The sequence below is a fragment of the Coregonus clupeaformis genome, chromosome 2, assembly GCF_020615455.1.
Source record: "Coregonus clupeaformis isolate EN_2021a chromosome 2, ASM2061545v1, whole genome shotgun sequence".
Taxonomy (NCBI): domain Eukaryota; kingdom Metazoa; phylum Chordata; class Actinopteri; order Salmoniformes; family Salmonidae; genus Coregonus; species Coregonus clupeaformis.
In genome coordinates, this window is record NC_059193.1 from 5,699,013 (window position 1) to 5,719,890 (window position 20,878).

At 42.7% G+C, this 20,878-nt stretch overlaps 4 protein-coding genes across 7 annotated transcripts; 1 reads left to right on the forward strand and 3 right to left on the reverse strand.

Annotated features, from left to right (window-relative positions):
* Positions 1 to 4,845: 4,845 nt before the first annotated feature.
* LOC123492841 (heterogeneous nuclear ribonucleoprotein A0-like) lies at positions 4,846 to 7,289 on the reverse strand. Its single transcript, XM_045226080.1, has one exon. The coding sequence runs from the start codon at positions 6,926 to 6,928 to the stop codon at positions 6,077 to 6,079; it is 852 nt and encodes a 283-aa protein (XP_045082015.1). The 5' UTR covers positions 6,929 to 7,289; the 3' UTR covers positions 4,846 to 6,076.
* A 751-nt stretch (positions 7,290 to 8,040) lies between these two features.
* Positions 8,041 to 9,866, reverse strand: LOC123481467 (heterogeneous nuclear ribonucleoprotein A0-like). The gene has a single exon (XM_045205747.1). The coding sequence runs from the start codon at positions 9,775 to 9,777 to the stop codon at positions 8,875 to 8,877; it is 903 nt and encodes a 300-aa protein (XP_045061682.1). The 5' UTR covers positions 9,778 to 9,866; the 3' UTR covers positions 8,041 to 8,874.
* A 1,547-nt stretch (positions 9,867 to 11,413) lies between these two features.
* On the reverse strand, positions 11,414 to 14,554 carry LOC123481341 (heterogeneous nuclear ribonucleoprotein A0-like). Of its 3 annotated transcripts, XM_045226085.1 has the most exons (3): positions 12,102 to 14,554; positions 11,669 to 11,770; positions 11,414 to 11,524 (listed from the first exon to the last, which is right to left on the reverse strand). In XM_045226085.1, exon 1 carries the CDS (start codon positions 14,474 to 14,476, stop codon positions 13,544 to 13,546), a length of 933 nt encoding a protein of 310 aa, XP_045082020.1. In that variant the 5' UTR covers positions 14,477 to 14,554; the 3' UTR covers positions 11,414 to 11,524; positions 11,669 to 11,770; positions 12,102 to 13,543. The 3 variants fall into 3 exon arrangements, with proteins under 3 accessions (XP_045082020.1, XP_045082026.1, XP_045082017.1); XM_045226091.1 differs by having other exon boundaries at positions 11,414 to 11,770; positions 13,369 to 14,554; XM_045226082.1 differs by having other exon boundaries at positions 11,414 to 11,770.
* A 2,003-nt stretch (positions 14,555 to 16,557) lies between these two features.
* On the forward strand, positions 16,558 to 19,880 carry LOC123481470 (protein Spindly-like). Of its 2 annotated transcripts, XR_006657138.1 has the most exons (5): positions 16,558 to 17,572; positions 17,856 to 18,032; positions 18,378 to 18,473; positions 18,639 to 18,820; positions 18,940 to 19,880. XR_006657138.1 is itself a non-coding variant. In XM_045205752.1 (4 exons), exons 1-4 carry the CDS (start codon positions 17,417 to 17,419, stop codon positions 18,663 to 18,665), a joined length of 456 nt encoding a protein of 151 aa, XP_045061687.1. In that variant the 5' UTR covers positions 16,558 to 17,416; the 3' UTR covers positions 18,666 to 19,880. The 2 variants fall into 2 exon arrangements, 1 of the variants encoding a protein (XP_045061687.1); XM_045205752.1 differs by having other exon boundaries at positions 18,639 to 19,880.
* Positions 19,881 to 20,878: the final 998 nt, after the last annotated feature.

Genomic DNA, 20,878 nt, shown 5'->3' on the forward strand with positions numbered 1-20,878 from the left:
ACACTCTACCATAAAAGGCCTGATTGGTGGAGTGCTGCAGAGATGGTTGTCCTTCTGGAAGGTTCTCCTATCTCCACAGAGGAACTCTGGAGCTCTGTCAGAGTGACCATCGGTTTCTTGGTCACCTCCCTGACAAAGGCCCTTCTCCCCCGACTGCTCAGCTTGGCCGGGCGGCCAGCTTTAGGAAGAGTTTTTGCTCTGACATGCACTGTCTACTGTGGGACATTATATAGACAGGTGTGTGCCTTTCCAACTCATGTCCAATTAATATAATTTACCACAGGTGGACTCCAATCAAGTTGTAGAAACATCTCAATGATGATCAATGGAAACAGGATGCACCTGAGCTCAATTTCGAGTCTCATAGCAAAGGGTCTGAATACTTATGTAAATAAGGTATTTCTGCTTTTAATTTTTTATAAATGTGCAAAGATTTCTCAAAACCTGTTTTACTTTATCATTATGGGGTATATTGTGTGTAGATTTGAGGATTTTTTGTATTTAATCAATTTTAGAATAAGGCTGTAACGTAACAAAATGTGGAAAAAGTCAATGGGTCTGAATAATTGTATTAGCTAAACAATATGAGGTTATTTGAGTGAATTATTGTGAATAGCCTAACTATCTCACTCAAAGCTTTAGCTAGCAAAATAGTGTAGAAGCTATAGTCTAGGGTCAACTGAGTGAGGGTCAGTAAACTTGAAATGTGAAAATGTGTTTCACTTTGTTTACAAGCCATGGTTCAAGGTGGCTTACAAGATGAAACAGCATGCATCTAAAATGACATCAAAAGTAGCTTAGTACACTGTCATAAGCACCACTTTACATTTGAGAAGAATTAAGAAAGTATAGGTTTCAAAAATATAGATATTTATTGAATCGACTAATACATTTACATTTACATTTAAGTCATTTAGCAGACGCTCTTATCCAGAGCGACTTACAATACCATCACAGTACAGTACAAGCAGTGCAATGGAATACAAAACAAGGATACACATCTGAATGATTCAGTGAAAGTTTCAACCTTCCCAACAGATGGATATTAGGTCCTTAAAAAAACTCCTGCATCTCACATTTACATTTTAGTCATTTAGCAGACGCTCTTATCCAGAGGGACTTAGTTAGTGAGTGCATATATTTTCATACTGGCCCCCCGTGGGAAACGAACCCACAACCCTGGCGTTGCAAGCGCCATGCTCTACCAACTGAGCTACACGGGGCCCATTTTACAGACATATTTCTTCATCCTGTGATGACAGGACCACAGGAGCTGGATCAGCACAGTCTGGGGTCACATCTATCAAAATACATTGGAATAGATAACCATTAAAACTATTTCTCAAACCCATGTAGTATCCAGCTAACTATCCATTGGCAATTTAACCAAATTTAACCAAAATAGTCATTCACCCTTTATGAGCAAAGAAATGCTGCCCTCCTTAGGCTAAAGACAAAAAACATAAGGAAGTTCCTTGACTTAAATGAAGCACTGTGAATCAATGAAAATGTGTAGGCCATATCGAAGTACATTACAAAATGGCTCTGTAATAAGCAAATTAGTAAACTCACCTTAGTCGTCCCGATGCCATAGAGTTTTCCTCCTTATAGGAACTTGTCCTCATCTTGGTCCAATAAATCCCTGGCGATCCTCATCAACCAGCAGGACATTGGAGGAAGAATGTGTCATAATCTATCCATTTTGACAACTCTGTGGAAAGTAAGAGAGAACATTTTGAAATTGTCATCCAGACAGGAAAAAAATCTGTTTCCCAGTGAAGTGGAATAGGCCCAGGACTATTTCAATGATGCATGTATTGTAACAAACCTGATATCCTATGGAAGCATATCCTATGGACTTTCAGCTGGAATTCTAGAGCTCGGAGTACCTTGAGATTCCCATGACGTAGAAGACACAGCTAAGGTATCCAGCCTACTTGTTCACCAAGGGCCCGATTCCGACCCCAGTTAAGCACGTGTAAATGGAACATAATTCCCTTTTTATGCACTTTTCTCTCTATGCGTATTCTGACCTTGACTTAATTCTCTAATAATTCCACCACCTTTACGCGTGAGGAAACCATGAATAAGGTCTAGCAAACCTACCGGTTTCAATTGGAAAAAGCATCTACTTAGAAATAACATTGACTGTCAATTACAACTTAATAATAGCTAGGTAAATGAGTAATCCGTTTGGATAAGGGAATTTTAAATATAAATTACACTCATTTTAGATTTATTTTACCTTATAATCGCTGGAGAAAACTGTAAAACCAGTCATATGGCAGCAAACTGAAGCATATCAACTTTCCTACAGTGAAGTTCACGAAATGCTGTGCCATTATGCATAATTTAAATTGTACGGCCTTTTAACTTGCAGGGATGGGCACTCAAATGTCTTAATTATAGTCTACCCCTACTTTCTCAGTTTCCTATTTCTATCATGTTAAATATTAGCCACTTACAGTATTGACCGTCAGTAGGCCTAATAACACATATTCAACTGCCAATTTACTGTTAGTTCCCTTCAGTTGGTATAGCCTACATTATCATTCCATTTAATTACATTGTTTCGTTTACCTTCATTTGCCTCCTCTGTAAATGCTGTCACGGCCATGTGGTTGTTGCTGAGGATCATTAGTAACAGTTGATTATATACACTACATGACCAAAAGTATGTGTACATCTGTTCATTGAACATCTCATTCCAAAATCATGGACATTAATATGGAGTTGGTCCCCCCTTTGCTGCTATAACAGCCTTCACTCTTCTGGGAAGGCTTTCCACTAGATGTTGGAACATTGCTGCGGGGACTTGCTTCCATTCAGCCACAAGAGCCTTATTGAGGTCAGGCACTGATGTTGGGCGATTAGGCCTGCAGTCGGTGTTCCGATTCATCCCAAAGGTGTTTGATGGGGTTGAGGTCAGGGCTCTGTGCAAGCCAGTCAAGTTCTTCCACACCGATCTCGACAAACCATTTCTGTATGGACCTTGCTTTGTGCACGGTGGCATTGTCATGCTGAAACTGGAAAGGGCCTTCCCCAAACAGTTGCCACAAAGTTGGAAGCACAGAATCATCTAGAATGTCATTGTATGCTGTAGCGTTAAGATTTAACTTCACTAGAACTAATGGGCCTAGCCCGAACCATGAATAACAGCCACAGACCATTATTCCTCCTCCACCAAACTTTACAGTTGGCACTATGCATTCAGGCAGGTAACGTTCTCCTGCCATCAGCCAAACCCAGATGTGTCCGTCGGACTGCTAGATGGTGAAGCGTGATTCATCACTCCAGAGAACACATTTCCACTGCTTCAGAGTCCAATGGCGGTGAGCTTTACACCACTCCAGCCGACGCTTGGCATTGCGCATGTGTGCGGCTGCTCGGCCATGGAAACCCATTTCATGAAGCTCCCGACAAAGTTATTGTGCTGACGTTGCTTCCAGAAGCAGTTTGGAACTCAGTAGTGAGTGTTGCAACCGAGGACAGACTATTTTTACGCGCTACGCACTTCAGCACTCTGCAGTCCTATTCTGTGAGCTTGTGTGGCCTACCACTTCGCGGCTGAGCCGTTGTTGCTCCTAGACGTTTCCACTTCACAATAATAGCACTTACAGTTGACCGGGGCAGCTCTAGCAGGGCATACATTTGACAAACTGACTTGTTGGAAAGGTGTTATCCTATGACGATGCCACGTTGAAAGTCACTGAGCTCTTCAGTAAGACCATTCTACTGCCAATGTTTGTCTATGGAGATTGCATGGCTTTGCGCTCGATTTTATACCCCTGCCAGCAACGGGTGTGGCTGAAATAGCCGCCGAATCCACTAATTTGAAGGGGTGTCTACATACTTTTGTGTGTATACATATATATGACATGTAGGCTAATTAAATCGTTATGGAGCAGAGCGCAGACCAAGTCATAACAGTTTAATTCCCGACACACGGCGGAACACATGGCTGTGTCATCACACAGTTCCATGGTTAGTGCAGGCAATAGATAAGGGTATAACCTACTATTGTACACAATTCTCTCTATTATTACAGTCTCCCGAGTGGCGCAGTGGTCTAAGGCACTGCATCGCAGTGCTAGCTGTGCCACTAGAGATCCTGGTTCGAATCCAGGCTCTGTCATAGCCGGCCGCGACCCATGGGGCGGCGCACAATTGGCCCAGCGTCGTCCAGGGTAGGGGAGGGAATGGCCGGCAGGGATGTAGCTCAGTTGGTAGAGCATGGCGCTTGCAACGCCAGGGTTGTGGGTTCGATTCCCACGGGGGGCAAGTATGAAAAATAAAAAAAGAATGTATGCACTCACTAACTGTAAGTCGCTCTGGATAAGAGCGTCTGCTAAATGACTAAAATGTAAATAATGTGCTTGAATTAAATGTATTCAGTGCGCGCAAGGGAACCACGCCTGCAAAGCCTGTTTCACACCTTCATACGGTAAGTCTGAATACCAGCTACTGAGAAGTGCATAGGTGTCATTTCCTAAGTCGGAATCGGGCCCGTAGAGTGTTGGAACAGAGCTCTAGCATTGGAAGAATAAAGACATTCTGGACATAATACATATATGGTCAAAGACATAGAAAAATAGTCTATTCATTACTCTACCAAATCTGATTGATTGAATATAAATGTTTTGCCTAAGAGCTACTTGAATATCAAAACATGAGTGGCTAGCAAATCCAATTAGTATTAAGAATACATTCATAGAAATCTAGGAATTAATTTCAAGGCGCTTAAAGCACAAACCCTGATAACGTTTTCCATACCACAGCAGGTTACTTACTGTTGTTTCATACCCTAAGTTTTACCTGATTTAATTCAAAGTACTTAAGGTCTAATTAATTTCTATATAGAAGGGTTTATTAGATGGATATATTACACACAGTTTACTGAAAAACAATAATACGTTTAACTCTGTTCACCAAAAATACACAAGACAGAAGCGTAAAGATAAATCCTTACTGAAGTCATTTGTGGTTCTACTGTAAAATTAAAAAACTGGAAAGCTTAAGTAACATCTGTTTACAGAATTTGAAGTAGTTGAGAATTGAGAATATGTTCATGGTAACAACTATAACAGTGATCATAGTAATGTTACAAGTATTTAATATTCATACTAAATGGGAATCACAAGTCAAACACTACAACAAATAGCCTATATTTGGGTAACAGCAGTGAACCTAGAATATTAAAAAACGTGACCTAGTCCTTATAGTCTAAATACTGTGTGGAGATTCCCCTTTGAGACCAAATGGCATTGGGCAGATTTGTCATATACTTTGGTATAGTGCTGGGGCAAGTAAGAAATGTATGGGCAAAATAACTTAAGTTACCTTTAAACTAATTAGATGCAGAAAAGGATGCCATCAAGTTCACTGCAATTGACTACATGGCTAAGTCAAACATGGCGTCCCATATTAATAACACTCCAACTTAAATACAAATATTTAAAACAAAATGTAACTTAGTTACAACACATTAAAGCAAAAATAACAGATCTGCGATAACAAGCAGAGAGGTATTATTAACTTAATTTCAACAGCATCTTGGCAAAATACAAACAGTGGTCCACTGCTCAAAATAAAATAATCCAAAGGAGTAGTCCTATTAGTTGTGGTGGATGTATAATGGCCATTTAGAGCTAAGTTATTTGAGACCTTTGGAGTGAAGACATCTGCCTCCTAGAGCTCAGTAGTTGCTATGGGGGTGAAGACATCTGCCTTCTAGAGAGAGATCTGTAGTTGCTATGGAGGTGAAGACAGCTGTCTCCTAGAGAAATGTAGTTGCTATGAAGGTGGAGACATCTGCTTCAGATATCTGTAGTTGCTATGGAGGTGTAGACATCTGCCTCCAAGAGAATCTGTAGTTAGTTGCTAGATGGCCCTAACGTTGCCTATTTGGGTCAGCCTTGAATAGTGAATACTGTAGTAACTTTCCTGTCTGAACCACTTGGGCTCAGTGTTCAGTCACTCTCGTGCCATTATAGAATGCTTGGTGGGAACTATGTTATGAAGATGTAATCATTTTTGTTAAGGGAACGGGGCTGCTTTGAGTAAGATTTGATGGGCTCTAATATGCGCCATCGTACCCCCCCCTGCCGTAACCACCACCACCTCGGGTGTAAGGAGCGCTGCTTCTGCCCGAGTAATTACCTTTCATGGGGCCATAACTAGATGACTGCTCGCTATAGCCACCTCCAAAGTCGCTGTAGGCGTTCCCACCGTAGCCACCCATTTGGTCGCCATAGCTTCCCCCGTAGCCACCACTGTACCCCACGCCGTATCCGCCGTCACTGCCCCCATAACCTCCGCCATAGCCACCACCTCTCCCACCACCGTATCCATTTTGAAACCTTCCTCCCCTCCCGCCACGGGTTCCAGCAGCCTGCATTTCTTGCTTGGTGAGGGCTTTTTTCACCTCTACTTTATGGCCATTAATATTGTGGAACTTCAGAACCACCGCTTTGTCGGCAGAATCATAATCTTCGAAATAAACAAAACCAAACCCCCTCTTCTTACCAGTTTGATTATCGCTAATAACCTCGGCCTTCTCGATAGTACCGAACTGAGAGAAGTAGTCGTTCAGATGTTCATCCTCGATGTCTTCTTTCAGACCCCCGATAAATATTTTCTTAACCTTGGCCAGAGCCTCTGGTTTTCCCGCATCTTCACGTGCCACTGCTCTTTTCAGTTCAACGTTGTTTCCATCCAGGGCATGAGGCCGCGCGGACATTGCAGCTTCTGCTTCGTCAGCAGTAGCATAGGTTACAAAACCAAAACAGCGAGACCGCTGTAGTTGCTGGTTCTGAACAACTACGCAATCGGTCAGCTGGCCATACTGTTCAAAGTGTTTACGAAGACCATCGTCAGTGGTGTGAACATTTAGTCCACCAATAAAGAGCTTGCAGAGTTGATTTTCCATCTCGCTTTGATGCAATTTATCTGGCTATGTTAACACATGGACTTTTGACGGTCCTTCTCTCGGTGTCTAAAATGGCGGATGTAGACAAATGGTTGGCGTCGACGTAATGATTACATGTCTACGAGCCTCCTAGAGGCGAGCTATTGTAAATTGTAGTTTAATTGGGCCTATACATGCCAGCAAAAAGGTAAACGCTAACATGTATTTTGCAGCTTTCCATAATCATAAGGACCTAATGATCGGGCACATTGTAATAATCTAAATTAAGTCAGCCACTTTCTTTCAATTTGAACAGGACAACCTAGAATGATATACGGACTCGTTTACGTTTGGCAATGTATGCAGCAAGAAAACCGGGTGTTGATAGGTTTTATAAACTGGGTGGTTCGAGGCCCGAGCTGATTGGCTGACAGCAGTGGTATACCACGGGTATGGAAACATGTATTTGTACTGCTCTAATGAAGTTGGTAACCAGTTTATAATAGCAATAAGGCACCTGGGGGTTTGTGGTATATGGCCAATATACCATGGCTACGGGCTGTGGTCCGCGTTGCGTCACGCTTAAGAACAGCCCTTAGCCTTGGTATATTGGCCATATACCACACCCCATCGTGCTTTATTGCTTAAGTATATCAGATGTACTTGAGAAAAATCACAATCCTCACTGCTATCCAAACAAATTGAGTGTCAGACAAATTTGTCAATTGCCATGGGATATGTTACCTGCAAAACCCTAGTCCCTGTACAAATGTTCATTATAAACCAAAAATCCCTCATTGATTCAGAGACCTAGTTTTAGAAAAGACGCCCGTTGGTAGTGTAACAGTCTTGCCTTGCATACCTCCAATCACGTTGTTGGTCACTCCTCCCTCAAGGAAGACTGGTTGTAGACAGAACAGGAAATTCTGGAGGGTCTTTAAAAAAAGTATGCCTGTAGGCCAGTTTTTCCACAGGGTGCCAGTTTAGTCTATTCCTGAACAGGAAAGTAACCAGTGATAGTGTTTCAGTCTGTAGGGTGTGCAACTGCCTCATGATAGAACAGTGATCCTGAATAATCTGAACCCTTGACCTGGCTCTCTTCCATTATAAAACAAAATACCACATGGTTAAACTGACATTAAAAAAACTTTAATACAGGCAAAGGAGTGATGCTCGAGTCAACTAATTCAGGATTTTAGTAACATTCCACAAAAATGCATTGATTTACAAGGTATTAAACAGCACATATTGGACAGAGGAAAGTTTTAGGAGGTAACCATTAAAAACAACCATAATAGTTCTTTAAATTCCTCAAAATACTTTAAAATATTATATGATCTTAAACCACTCAAGCATTCACTAAGACTGCTTTCAACTCCATTAATACCCCTGAGTTTCATGTTGCAAAGCAATTTGACTTGTTATTAACCTTGCTCGTACTAAGGACATACAGCACAGGTGTCAAACTCATTCCACAGAGGGCCAAGTGTCTGGTGTTTTCACTCCTCCCTTGTACTTGATGAATTATGGTCACTAATTAGTGAAGAACTCACCACACTTTGAAGCCTAGGGCGTAATTGAATGGAGGGAAAAACCTGCAGACACTAGGCCCTCCATGGAATGAGTTTGACACCCCTGACATACAGTATCATAGGAAAGTCTTGAAGCAGGGACGTTAACTACAATTTAATACAAAAAAATGTTTAAAAGAATCACGAAACTACATTGACAAGTCAGAAAGTTGAACTGGTAAAAGTCCATGTCTTTAGTAACGCCGCCTAGGGACAATGGTGTAGTCCAGATGGAGGGAGTAGGATAGGGGTTAAATCAGGGTGGGTAAGGGGCGCGAGTCCTTTTAAATTGGAGCAACAAAGAAATACGGCACTCTGGCCCGTGTGTGTAAATTCAGTTCATTGAATCAGAAATTCTGAACATTTCAAATTTTGGGGTTAAGAGGTCAACGGTGTCTAATAACCACCATATCCACCCCTGCCATAGCCACCGGCGCCTCCACGGGAGTACGGTGCAGCGCTCCTGCCTGAATAATTACCCCCCTTCATTGCACCATAACCAGAAGACTGCTGACCATAATCTCCGCCAAAGTCATTGTAACCGTTCCCACCATAACTGCCCCCCATTTGATCACCATAACCTCCTCCGTATCCCCCTTGGTTACCGTAACCACCTCCGTTGCCGTATCCTCCACCGTAGCCGCTATCGTTTCCTCCATAGCCACCGCCATAGCTGCCGTAGCCGCCACCTCTTCCGCCGTCGTAGCCATTTTGAGACCCCCTCATTCCTCTACCTCCCCGGCCACCACGACCACCGGCTGACTGCATCTCTTGTTTGGTGAGGGCCTTCTTCACCTCCACTTTGTGCCCATTGATGGTGTGGAACTTCAGCACCACCGCTTTGTCGGCAGAGTCATTATCTTCGAAGTAGACAAAGCCGAACCCCCTTTTTTTGAAAGTCTCTTTGTCGCTGATGACTTCGGCCTTCTCAATTGCGCCGAACTGAGAGAAATAGTCATTCAGATGTTCGTCTTCGATGTCGTCTTTCAGCCCACCGATAAATATTTTCTTTACTTTGGCGAGTGCCTCTGGTCTACCGGCATCTTCACGAGCAACGGCCCTTTTTAATTCCACGTTGGTCCCATCGACGACATGTGGCCTGGCGGCCATGGCTGCGTCGGCCTCCTCCGCACTTGAGTAGGTTACAAAGCCGAAACAGCGGGATCTTTGTAGCTGCTGGTTCTGGACCACTACGCAGTCGGTTAACTGGCCATACTGCTCGAAATGTTGACGAAGGCCATCGTCTGTAGTCTCGACGTTCAATCCACCGACAAACAGCTTACAAAGTTGGTTCGTCATGATTACTAGCAGAGTTGTTTTACAGCAAATAAAATTTAACCTGACAAAATCGCACCGCTTTAAAAGAAGCTACCGGCGACGCAATGACGTCTGACGTAGGTTTGGAAAATACGTCAACAGTTCTGATTGGTTGTTCCACTCAAATCCCACCTCATTTTATTCAAATAGCCATTCTCATAATTCGTACATTTATCCTTCTCGTTTCATACAATCTCCTCTTTATATGCAATGATCTGAATATCCATTATCTACTTAGAATTTTCTTTCACTAATCCAGGTCTTTTTCACATCAGTACTCTAGTCATTCGTGTCCACTCATGTCAGTTCTAGCACATCATGACACTGCTGTGTGCATTTAAAGCACGATTGATGCCAATGATTTTTGGTTGATGCTCCTCAGATTGTGGACGACCTTTCTTTCCGAACTACATCTGTTACACCTTTATTTCCCCTAACCATTAAAATACTGGCATTGCACTTTCAAGTGTGAAAAAATAGCCATCTTTAATAAATTAATTCAGCAGACACTCTTATCCAGATCGATTGCATACATTTTTCATACTGGTCCCCTGTAGGAACTAAACCCACAACCCTGGCGTTGGAAACGCCATGCTCTACCAACTGAGCCACACAGGATTAGTGTGAGTGTAAAGAAAGATTAAGGGGATAGACCATTACATGACATACAGATAATCCTGGCACTGCTCAGCAGGTCACAATGTTGTTGAATTTGCATATAGAAATCAATTTTGCCTAAAAATGTCTGACAGGTAGAATAAGAAAAAGTTAGCCGTCTATTCATGACAGGTTTGACGTCTATCACCAACGTCCACATGCGTAACATGCCCTGGGATGTGATGAGGGCAAGAGAGAATAGGACATGTAGGATAATAGTTTTAATCATATGTAGAAATCAGAAAAGGTATTCCCGATGTCATTTTCTGAAAATTCTACCCTGTCGAATACACCTCAAAATGGTCCAATGCCAAGAACCCATATTACATAAACCACCTGTAATGGAGCCAGCTCGAGAAGTCAGTCACAAAAAGGGCACTGTATGGTGTCCATATTTCTCATTGTCAGGCTTGAGGCATACAACTGCAGATGCCATGCAACATGGACCCATTTCAACATTGTGGTTGAGATTTGAAAAACTTTAATTTGAACTAGTTTAGGAGTAAATGTGCATCAATGACTGTTAAGACAGGCAACCCAATTCTGATAATTTATTTACATTTGTCATTCAGCAGACGCTCTTCTCCAGAGCGACTTAGAGTGCATAATTTTTCCCCCCACATACTGGTCCCCCGTGGGAAACAAACCCTGGCATTGCTAACACCATGCGCTACCAACTGAGTTACACAGGACTATCACCATTTCAATTTGACCTGCATTGGAGCTCAGAGTTTAAGATTCACTGTACCCTGCAATTACACCTGCAACACCGTACATGCGACTATTAAACTAAAAAAAAGCTGAGATTGCTCAAAATACCAAATAGAATTGGGATGCATGTCCAAACATAGCATACATTTTATTTAAAAACATTGGAAGTGTAAGTGCAATTCTAGGGCAAAACTACCATGCAACAATGTTCCTTCAAACCCATTGTAGCTGTTCCAATAAAACAAAGTCAATCTTTAAAAAAATAGTTTTATTTAAATTGAAACAAATAAGCATGCCAAGGTAATCATTGGTGTCCATCTTTCCATAGTATGCGATGATCTAACATTCATGCCCAACTTTCCTACAACGGATAAGAACAGAACAAGTCAATTACATCAACCACCTAGCTTGACTAGAATAAGCCCACTGGCCATCATTGCAACCTGGTAAATACAATAGATTTTTATGTGCACATTAGGCAGAATGTCCAGGGGTTCCAAATCACCCGTGGCAGTGGGACAGCCTTTGCTGCAGTCCCCCCCAAGGTCTTGAAGGAAACCACGGCTTTGCCAGATTGGTGTCCTGGCAGTCAGGTCACCATGGCTACCTGGAGGAGAGAGGAAAAGGGTAAAGAATGAGACAGTGCCGATAAATACGTCAAGCCAAGTCAGGAGGTAACACCATGTGCCATTCCATATATTTGCATTAATGTAGGAAGTGCACTTAGTCTCCTCAGCCCATTATTTTAGATTATTTAGGACCAAGTAAGTGCAGTAAAATCCCCTCTTAAAACTAAGATGCATAAGGCTAAAGAGCAACTATTGATAAATGCAAAGACGATCAATAAATGAATCCTAATCAGTACGGTTGAGTACCATTTCAAATCCATATCTTTAATACTTGACCAACACATAGTGAAGACAGTTTGATTTACATACCTAGTTTGCTGATGTGATCCTAAAGAGATATTTCAGAGTCCTATGACAATCGACCCCAGGTATAGAACAGGGTCCCTGTATAAAGTCAAACTGCTACTGCTATGTTGACGTACTTGGATAACAGTATGAACACCTAAATGTAGGAATCAAAGATAAATATGAGAGCCCTCAGGTCCACAAGTTAAAAGTCTGTTAACTTTATGGAACAATATGTTATTGCCAACCAACAAAGCCTCCATGCATTGGCCATGGGCAAACTTAACTGCAATCGATTCTTCACCCCTTAGCTGGGAAGAGCAATGAAAGAAATGCCATGAAGCTAGTATTAAATATATTAAAATAAGTCACATAATATAACCAATCAGAAGTAGACTTACACGGATAGTTCGGGATTTTGGCAACGCGGCCCTTTACTTCCCCAGTCAGATGAACTCGTAGATACCATTTTTATGCACCTGCGTGCAGTTTGATGGAAGTTGCTAACTAGCGTTGGCGCAATAGTTAAGTATTGGCGCTCGATACTACCAACTTCCTTCATACTGGACGCTGACGATTACAAGTGGTATACATTATTTGACCCTGAGGAAGTAGATCAAGCTATGTAAAAATCCCCGAACTATCCATTTAAGGCATCCTGGTAAAATGAGTAAAATAACTAGCTAAGTTTGTTTAACTTTTTATTTAAAATGAACATACATATCCATACCAATGCTTAACAATTGTAGTTTGATCTTCAGACAGATTATACAATATACATGAGATATTGCTGAAGTAAATGAAAGGAACATTAAGCTGATAACTGGACGCTATGTGTTGGGAAATTACTGTGACGTACTTCGTTGATTTACAAAAACATTGTCAAGAAGAATGAAACGTTTAAACTGGATCCGCCCCACCACCTATGCGTCACCTAAAACCTATAGGCTAGTAGTGGATAGAATACAAATTTACAGAGTCATAGCGAATAAATACAACTCCATAGCACATGCTTCCCATTCCCAATACATTGAAAAAAAGATTAGATCCCAGGGAAATTCGGAACTAATTGCTTATAATGTAGATAAGATAAAGTATAGTATCAAACAAAACAATCCTTGACTAAACTTAAACGAATGTACGCAAAACTATAATAAAATAAAAAAAAAAAGCAGGCCAACTAACGACAGCTACACGCCCTCAACTTGGAACATAAATGAGAAATCGAACTTTTCCTACAGCAACAGCTGGTCGTGCTAATCAGGTTCTGGGTCGGAAGTCATCTTCCTACCTGTTTGGTTTTGAGGTCTTCTTAATGATTAGGTTTCACAGTGTCGGCATTTTGCCAGATGCTTTATGACAGATGCCCGATGACTGATTTTTTTTTAGTTCTGTTTGATGTCGTCCGATCCGACGGTTGAGGGTGTAAGAGATTTCTTTGCAAATAGTCTGTCGTAGCCACGGGTCTAGTAACCGCCATAAGCCCCTCTGTTGTAGCCACCGGCACCGCCTCTGGGGGCGTATGGAGCAGGGCTCCTACCGGCATAGTTGTTGCCGCCTTTCATGGGCCCATACCCGGAGGTCTGCTGGCTGTACCCACTGCCAAAGTCACTGTAGCCATTGCCGCCACCATAACCTCCCATCTGGTCGCCGTAGCCACCTCCGTAGCTTGCGCCTCCATAACCACCGCCATAGCCTCCACTTCCGTAGCCACCGCCATATCCGCCGCTATTGCCCCCGTAGCCCCCACCGAAACCGCCCCCATAGCTGTCGTAACCACCTCTGCCGCCACCGAAGCCATTTTGTCCTCCTCTCATGCCTCTCCCCCCTCTTCCTCCCCTGCCACCACCACCAGCTTGCATCTCCTGCTTGGTGAGGGCTTTCTTCACTTCCACCTTGTGCCCATTGATGGTGTGGAACTTTACAACCACTGCCTTGTCGGCGGAGTCGTTATCAGTGAAGTGAACAAAGCCGAATCCCCTTTTCTTTCCGGTTTCCTTCTCCGCGATAACTTCGGCCTTCTCGATCTCGCCGAACTGGGAAAAATAATCATTCAGATGTTCATCTTCGATGTCGTCTTTCAGTCCACCAATGAATATTTTCTTGACCTTGGCGAGTGCCTCGGGTTTACCGGCATCTTCGCGAGCGACCGCTCGTTTCAACTCCACGTTGGTGCCATCAACGACATGTGGCCTAGCCGCCATTGCTGCATCAGCCTCCTCCCCGCTCGAGTAGGTAACAAAGCCGAAACAGCGGGACCTCTGTAGCTGCTTATTCACAACCACAACGCAGTCGGTCAGTTGACCGTACTGCTCAAAATGCTTGCGGAGCCCGTCATCGTCGGTATCTACGTTCAATCCACCAACAAAAAGTTTGCAAAGTTGATTTGCGGCGTCCATTTCTTGACAGAAACTACTGCGTAGTTAGCTCGACGGAAAACCTGTATCAGCAAAGCTTGGAGGTAGGGAAATGGCGCCCAGGCCGTATTTATAACAAAGTTATAGTGACGACAGACTACAGCAACACCACCGTTACGCCCCTGACATTGGGCTTGTTCAGGAGGGTTAGGTTGTAGCAAAACGCTGCGCCGATTATTTGATCTGTAGAACTTCCAAAGTACTCCTTTCAACGTAATTCATATGTAGGGTAGATTAGTGCATTGGCGCAGCACGTAGTCACCCGTTGATCGTCGTGAATAAACGGATGATCTTTTGTTCTTGTTTGGGTTGGAAATTAATTTAGGAAATAAAGTTTATTTTAATTTTATAATTAGTTTCTTATTTATGTCTGTAGAACTTGAGTTTGTTGTGATTTAGCGAATTTCTACCCCCCATTCACATCATTTACGCAAATTCCCCTCCTTGTATCGCTTCAAATTGCCTATATAAATTGCAGTGTAAATGATACCCCAAGCCAGCTTCCAACCAGCTATTATATGTTGAAAGAAAAACTGTTTAGAGTGCCTTGATGTCTACTTCAGACTTACAATTTGAGAGAGAGATGTCCTATGAAGTTAGTGAAAAACAATAGCCTTTAACTTTTACATAATCTTAAACTGCAATTGGGGAAAATGCATAAAAATAGGAAAAGGTTACAAACTGTTTTATTTTCAAGGTGCACTATGGAGCTAGTGCATAAAACAAAAGCCATAATTGAACAGCATATAACCTTTACACAATCTAAAATTGAAATGATGATGTTCCTGATGTAAATAGTTAGACTGATTGGATGTATTTGCACAACAACAGAGGTAGCGTCTGTGGTCAGCTCCTCAGACAATGGCATGGTATCACCCTATGCTGCTGCTCATTTGTGTTTGAATGGGGAGGCCCCTATTCTCTGGAGATGCGAAAATGTCCTTGCCGGGGCAATCGAGGCTTGTGGTGCCACTAGCGTTCAAACTATTATTTTCACTGATGAGCAGCCTTCATCATGTGCATCGTCTTCCTCAGTTTGATTGAAGTACTCTGTCTCTCTAATTGTTCCTGCTTTTATGAACTGGTGGGTTAGAGACTGTTCAATGCGCTATATATAATTCACAGTGTACAATCTGGAACTATGTGATGTTAATATTGATATTCAGCGACAACTCCTTGTCAAACAATTATTTTAGGCCTACATTAGTTAGACCCAGACTAGATGGTAAGAAATAACTATTTCTTTCCAATTATGGTTAGAATATAAAAAGCAAGCATAATATCAGAGTAGTAATACTTCCCTCTAGTGGAACACATTTGGCAACTCTGCAACACTTAAGTAAGAGGTAGTACAAATGAGATAAAGTATATCCGATCTGCTAAACCTACTAAATAAGTATAATAGTAAGCATTCATGATTAGATTATTAAAATATGTTTGAGTAATTACATTTAGCTAAAACCAGTTGACCAAGTGGCACAGGGTTAACATAGGTTCTGTTCTTATATGTGAGGTTTGTGTGCTACTTGTATTTCATTTTTTTATTTTAAATGTTTTGGTGTTTAGTTCTGTAGTCACTATAGTCTGAGCTTTAGTGATCTGCAAGAGTTTGGAAGGTTGGACGTGGTTTCAGTGTGAGGTGAGAGACTGCATATTACATTTAATTTCCACCACAACAAGGGATATATCACTGGACATGTTTCACAAAGGTTATGTCACACCCAGAGATGCATGTGAAAGTGTCTGGTGATCAAACCATCTAAAGCACCAAATCAATAGACCTAGCCTACATTGTTTACCATGTCTGTTTGCTCAATGACTGTAACCTAATGCCTAGAATAAAATACAATATGTTAAAAAGACAATGTAAGTATTGTAATAGGGTTCATATTTGAAGTAAAAATATAAAATAAAAGATATATCGCCAGCAATGCATTGTCAAGAAAATGACACATTGACACACCTGGGAAAATAAAATCAGATTATGGGAGAATATAATCATAGCAATAAACATGTTTGACTGTATTACATGTTCAGAACATTTTCAAACACACGTTGTGCATTATTGACATAAAGTATTGATCCTTGTAGAAAGGCAGATCAACAGACGTTTCATTATCTGTCGCGATATTTGGCTTGTGGCTGGAGCAGAATTCAAATCGTGTTCCGTAGACGGTGGAAAACAAAAAAATATGTGAGGTGTGGTGGTACTGTGCCCTTTTTGACGGCATGGTGGCAAGGTATGCTAACAAGCAAGGTTGCAAGCTAAACAGCTTGCCAGTTATCCTCTTAATATATGATCACTCTGAGGGTAACTGCGCAATCAACAGTAAGCTTGCAATTTTGCAAGCTAGCTAGCTAATCTAGTCCACAGGCTCAATTGCCAGAGAGAGCCGGCTGGTGGACGAGATTACGAGTTTAGCTAATGGAGCTAGTGAACTCGAATATCAGGAGGAAAAAAAAGCTTGATATCTAGTTACTAGCTAGCTATGAGGCCTAGCTTGTCAGATACACATATTTTATCTAATGTTAGTGTTGTTTATCAGTTGTATGCTGCATTGTTCACTAGAAAGCATATGTATACCATCGTTTTATCCAGTTTCGTGCCTACTAAATAGGACCCAGTTACTGAGTCCCAGTTGTAGAGCAGTTACTACTAGCTACATTCTTTATCCATTTTTCTCGCAACACGGTTTAGCTCCGGGTTTGTCTTTAGTCCACCATTAGACTAATCTATTTGGCATCCTTGTTTGTTCTGTTCATTTAATCAGATATTATAATCACAGAATAGCCCACATGCTTTACATAATTGAACAACTATCCCACCTGACGCCATTGCTGTACTTAATGTGTGTCCCACACCTTCCTTAATAAGTGCTCCTGTAAAATTTCTCTCTTATTGCTTCTCTTCAATTGTGAAATATGTCTACTTCAGGAGATGATGCGATCCAGCGACTACAACACAGGTTGAAAGAAGCAGACGGTGCACTGCAGAAAGCAACCCAATATGGCCTTCAGCTGCTGAATCTGCAGAACAAGTTGGATGAACAGCGGATAGAGATGACCAACACTGTGGAGGTGATCATTCACACTGGGCAATGATTGACATCGTTAAAGGCAGCTGTCTTCTTGAAAGTTGATGAATAGGCTATGACAGCAGCAGTATAACTCATTACAAAATAAGACAACTGCTTTCCATAAAAACGACCAATATTAATGGTGTAATCATCCTTATATTGCATGACAGGAATATTGTTACTACTGATATTACAGGAATGTTGAACAGGGTTTGAATGAGAACACAGATGGAGTGGGTTGATGTTAGAGGTATGACTATAGTCTCCTGTGTGTCGGTTCTCAGGCCCAGGAGCAAGAGAAATGCTCTCTGCAGCGGGAAGTGGAGCTGACAAGCCGTGTGCAGGACAGCCTGCGCTCCGACTACGACTTGGTCAAGAGCCAGCAGAGGCTGCAGTGGGAGAAACAGGAATCCCTGCTGGAGAGGACCCATGCTATGGAGCTCAATGAGTGCAATAACAAGGTTGGGCAGCCAGTGATGGGGTTTGGGTTACCTGTACATCTCTGTACACCATTTGCAGTATTTGGGGGATATGCTGAATCTAGACAAGGAAGAATGTATGCAAAGTTACTTTGTTGTGGAATTCTGCACACTGAAATCATCTCTGCTAAGGACACAGGAGTTGTTGCCTTTGAGTCAATTCGTCTTTCTTGTCAATACGTGGTGCCCAGTCATTGTAGTGAATGAATGTGATTTGTGGTCAATTCAATTCAAATCCAGAACACTACAACATGTGATAGGGCAACAGATTCACAGTATGAAGTGATTGTGTAGTTATGTCAATTGTTGGTTACTGTGTCTATGCAGATGACATTGAAGGCACAGCCCTCTGCAGCCCCAGTGGAAACGGACAGCGGGGATGGGACTTACTACACTGACCTGAAAATGCAACTTTCAAACTGTGTGAGTTATCTCTGGTTTTAGTGTACAGTTAGGATTTACATGCTGAGTGGGAGAAGACCTTCAGTTTGCCCATAAACGGTCCACATTTAAAGTTCGGCATAAAAATTGGAGCTGTCATACCTGCGTCAGCATTTGATTGTTGTGATTATGTGTGTGTGTGTGTAGGAAGGATGCAGAGCGACTGGGGGATGAGTTGTCCATGCAAAGAATGAAGTCACTCTCTGAGAGTCAAAGAGAACTGGAGCTGGAGAGAAAGCTTTTCAGTGCAGTGAGGGCCCTCAAACAGAGCCAGAGTGACAACATCAAGCTGCAAGTGGAAGAGTTTAAGTTTAAATATGAGCCCGATGGTAAATTTGCCTATATAGTGACATTTACTGGAACACATAGGTGCAGTGATTACTTACATATTTTAAACATTTAGACAATAGGTAAGAGGTATTAACTCAATCATATGTTGTGTTTTTAGAGGTGAATAAAAAATCTTATTCAGAAGCGCAAGTGCGAGAAACTCCCTGTAGACATCTCTAGTGACCTCCCAGAGGTGAAGAAAGAGGAGCCCATGGTCCTGGAGATGGAGCTCCCCAAGCACATGAAAGACGAAACGGAAGCAGAGGCCCACCCTTGTGTAAAGGAGAGGCCCACCGTTACCCCTCTGCAGCCCCAAGCCTAACCCTGCCTTGCCCGGAGACAGCAAGTGTGTCCGCATCTGTGAGGAGCCCCCAAACGCTATCCCCAACCGCCCCATGTCCGTGTCCCCATGGTCCTGCAGACCCCTGTCTCTCCTCCTCCGCGGTGTCAACTTTGGTTTCTTGGTCGTCTTCTTCCTGGGTTTTGTTCGGGCTCTCACCACTCGTCCACCACTGCCTACCCTTCCCCTGTCTTTCGGAAGGGCTGTCACAGGGAAGAGTCTGCACTGATTTGCCTTTGACTTCCAGTAGGGGCAAATATGCTGCCACCTGACCTAAAAATTGTATTAAGATACCCTTTTATAAGTATTGTACTTTCCGGGACATTATTCCTACAAAGCTGACCGCCTGTATTAAGGTTAGAATTGCTATTAGGAGAACAGTTGTAATTTACTGTATACTCTGTACCATGAGTCAGTGTGTAACTTGTTCTTCCGTTGCATGCTTTAGATGCATATAATTTAAGTACTAATAATGGTTTACAGCCTGCTGCCTTTGGGAACAGTTTCAATGACGTTTATCATTGTTTTAGCATTTTCCTGTTCTTATTAACACCTACTTTAATTTGGTCAAGTGGTTTTGGAATTAACCTGTTTACCATCAATCTAATGGGGTGGATTGTATGGCGTACCACGTAGGCCTAGAACATTTGTTTGTAAATGAATCCTTTGATATTTGTACTATAAATGAAGACGACAGGAACACCTACGTGAGAATGCTATTCATTGACTACAGCTCAGCGTTCAACACCATAGTGCCCTCAAAGCTCATCACTAAGCTAAGGATCCTGGGACTAAACACCTCCCTCTGCAACTGGATCCTGGACTTCCTGACGGGCCGCCCCCAGGTGGTAAGGGTAGGTAACAACACATCTGCCACGCTGATCCTCAACACGGGTGCCCCTCAGGGGTGCGTGCTCAGTCCCCTCCTGTTCACCCATGAATGCATGGCCAGGCACAACTCCAACACCATCATTAAGTTTGCCGACGACACAACAGTGGTAGGCCTGATCACCAACAACGATGAGACAGCCTATAGGGAGGAGGTCAGAGACCTGGCCGTGTGGTGCCAGGATAACAACCTCTCCCTCAACGTGACCAAGACAAAGGAGATGATTGTGGACTACAGGGAAAAAAAAGAGGACTGAGCACGCCCCCATTCTCGTCGACAGGGCTGTAGTGGAACAGGTTGAGAGCTACAAGTTCCTTGGTGTCCACATCACCAACGAACTATCATGGTCCAAACACACCAAGACAGTCGTGAAGAGGGCACGACAAAGCCTATTCCCCCTCAGGAGACTGAAAAGATTTGGCATGGGTCCTCAGACCCTCAAAAAATTATACAGCTGCACCATCGAGAGCATCCTAACTGGTTGCATCACCGCCTGGTATGGCAACTGCTCTGCCTCCGACCGCAAGGCACTACAGAGGGTAGTGCGTACGGCCCAGTACATCACTGGGGCCAAGCTTCCTGCCATCCAGGACCTCTATACCAGTCGGTGTCAGAGGAAGGCCCTCAAAATTGTCAGACTCAAGCCACCCTAGTCATAGACTGTTCTCTCTGCTACCGCACGGCAAGCGGTAACAGAGCGCCAAGTCTAGGTCCAAAAGGCTTCTCAACAGCTTCTACCCCCAAGCCATAAGATTCCTGAACAGCAAATCATGGCTACCCGGACTATTTGCACTGCCCCACCCCCACCCCATATTTTTACACTGCTGC

What these genes read in the sequence shown, in the direction of transcription:
- LOC123481341 (XM_045226091.1), bottom strand. Translation starts at nt 14,476, where the DNA reads ATGGACGCCGCAAATCAACTTTGCAAACTTTTTGTTGGTGGATTGAAC.
- LOC123492841 (XM_045226080.1), bottom strand. Translation starts at nt 6,928, where the DNA reads ATGGAAAATCAACTCTGCAAGCTCTTTATTGGTGGACTAAATGTTCAC.
- LOC123481467 (XM_045205747.1), bottom strand. Translation starts at nt 9,777, where the DNA reads ATGACGAACCAACTTTGTAAGCTGTTTGTCGGTGGATTGAACGTCGAG.
- LOC123481470 (XM_045205752.1), top strand. Translation starts at nt 17,417, where the DNA reads ATGTCTACTTCAGGAGATGATGCGATCCAGCGACTACAACACAGGTTG. An exon ending in TCAATGAGTGCAATAACAAG is followed by an intron (nt 18,033 to 18,377) that starts GTTGGGCAGCCA and finishes GTGTCTATGCAG; the next exon opens with ATGACATTGAAGGCACAGCC. An exon ending in AAATGCAACTTTCAAACTGT is followed by an intron (nt 18,474 to 18,638) that starts GTGAGTTATCTC and finishes GTGTGTGTGTAG; the next exon opens with GAAGGATGCAGAGCGACTGG.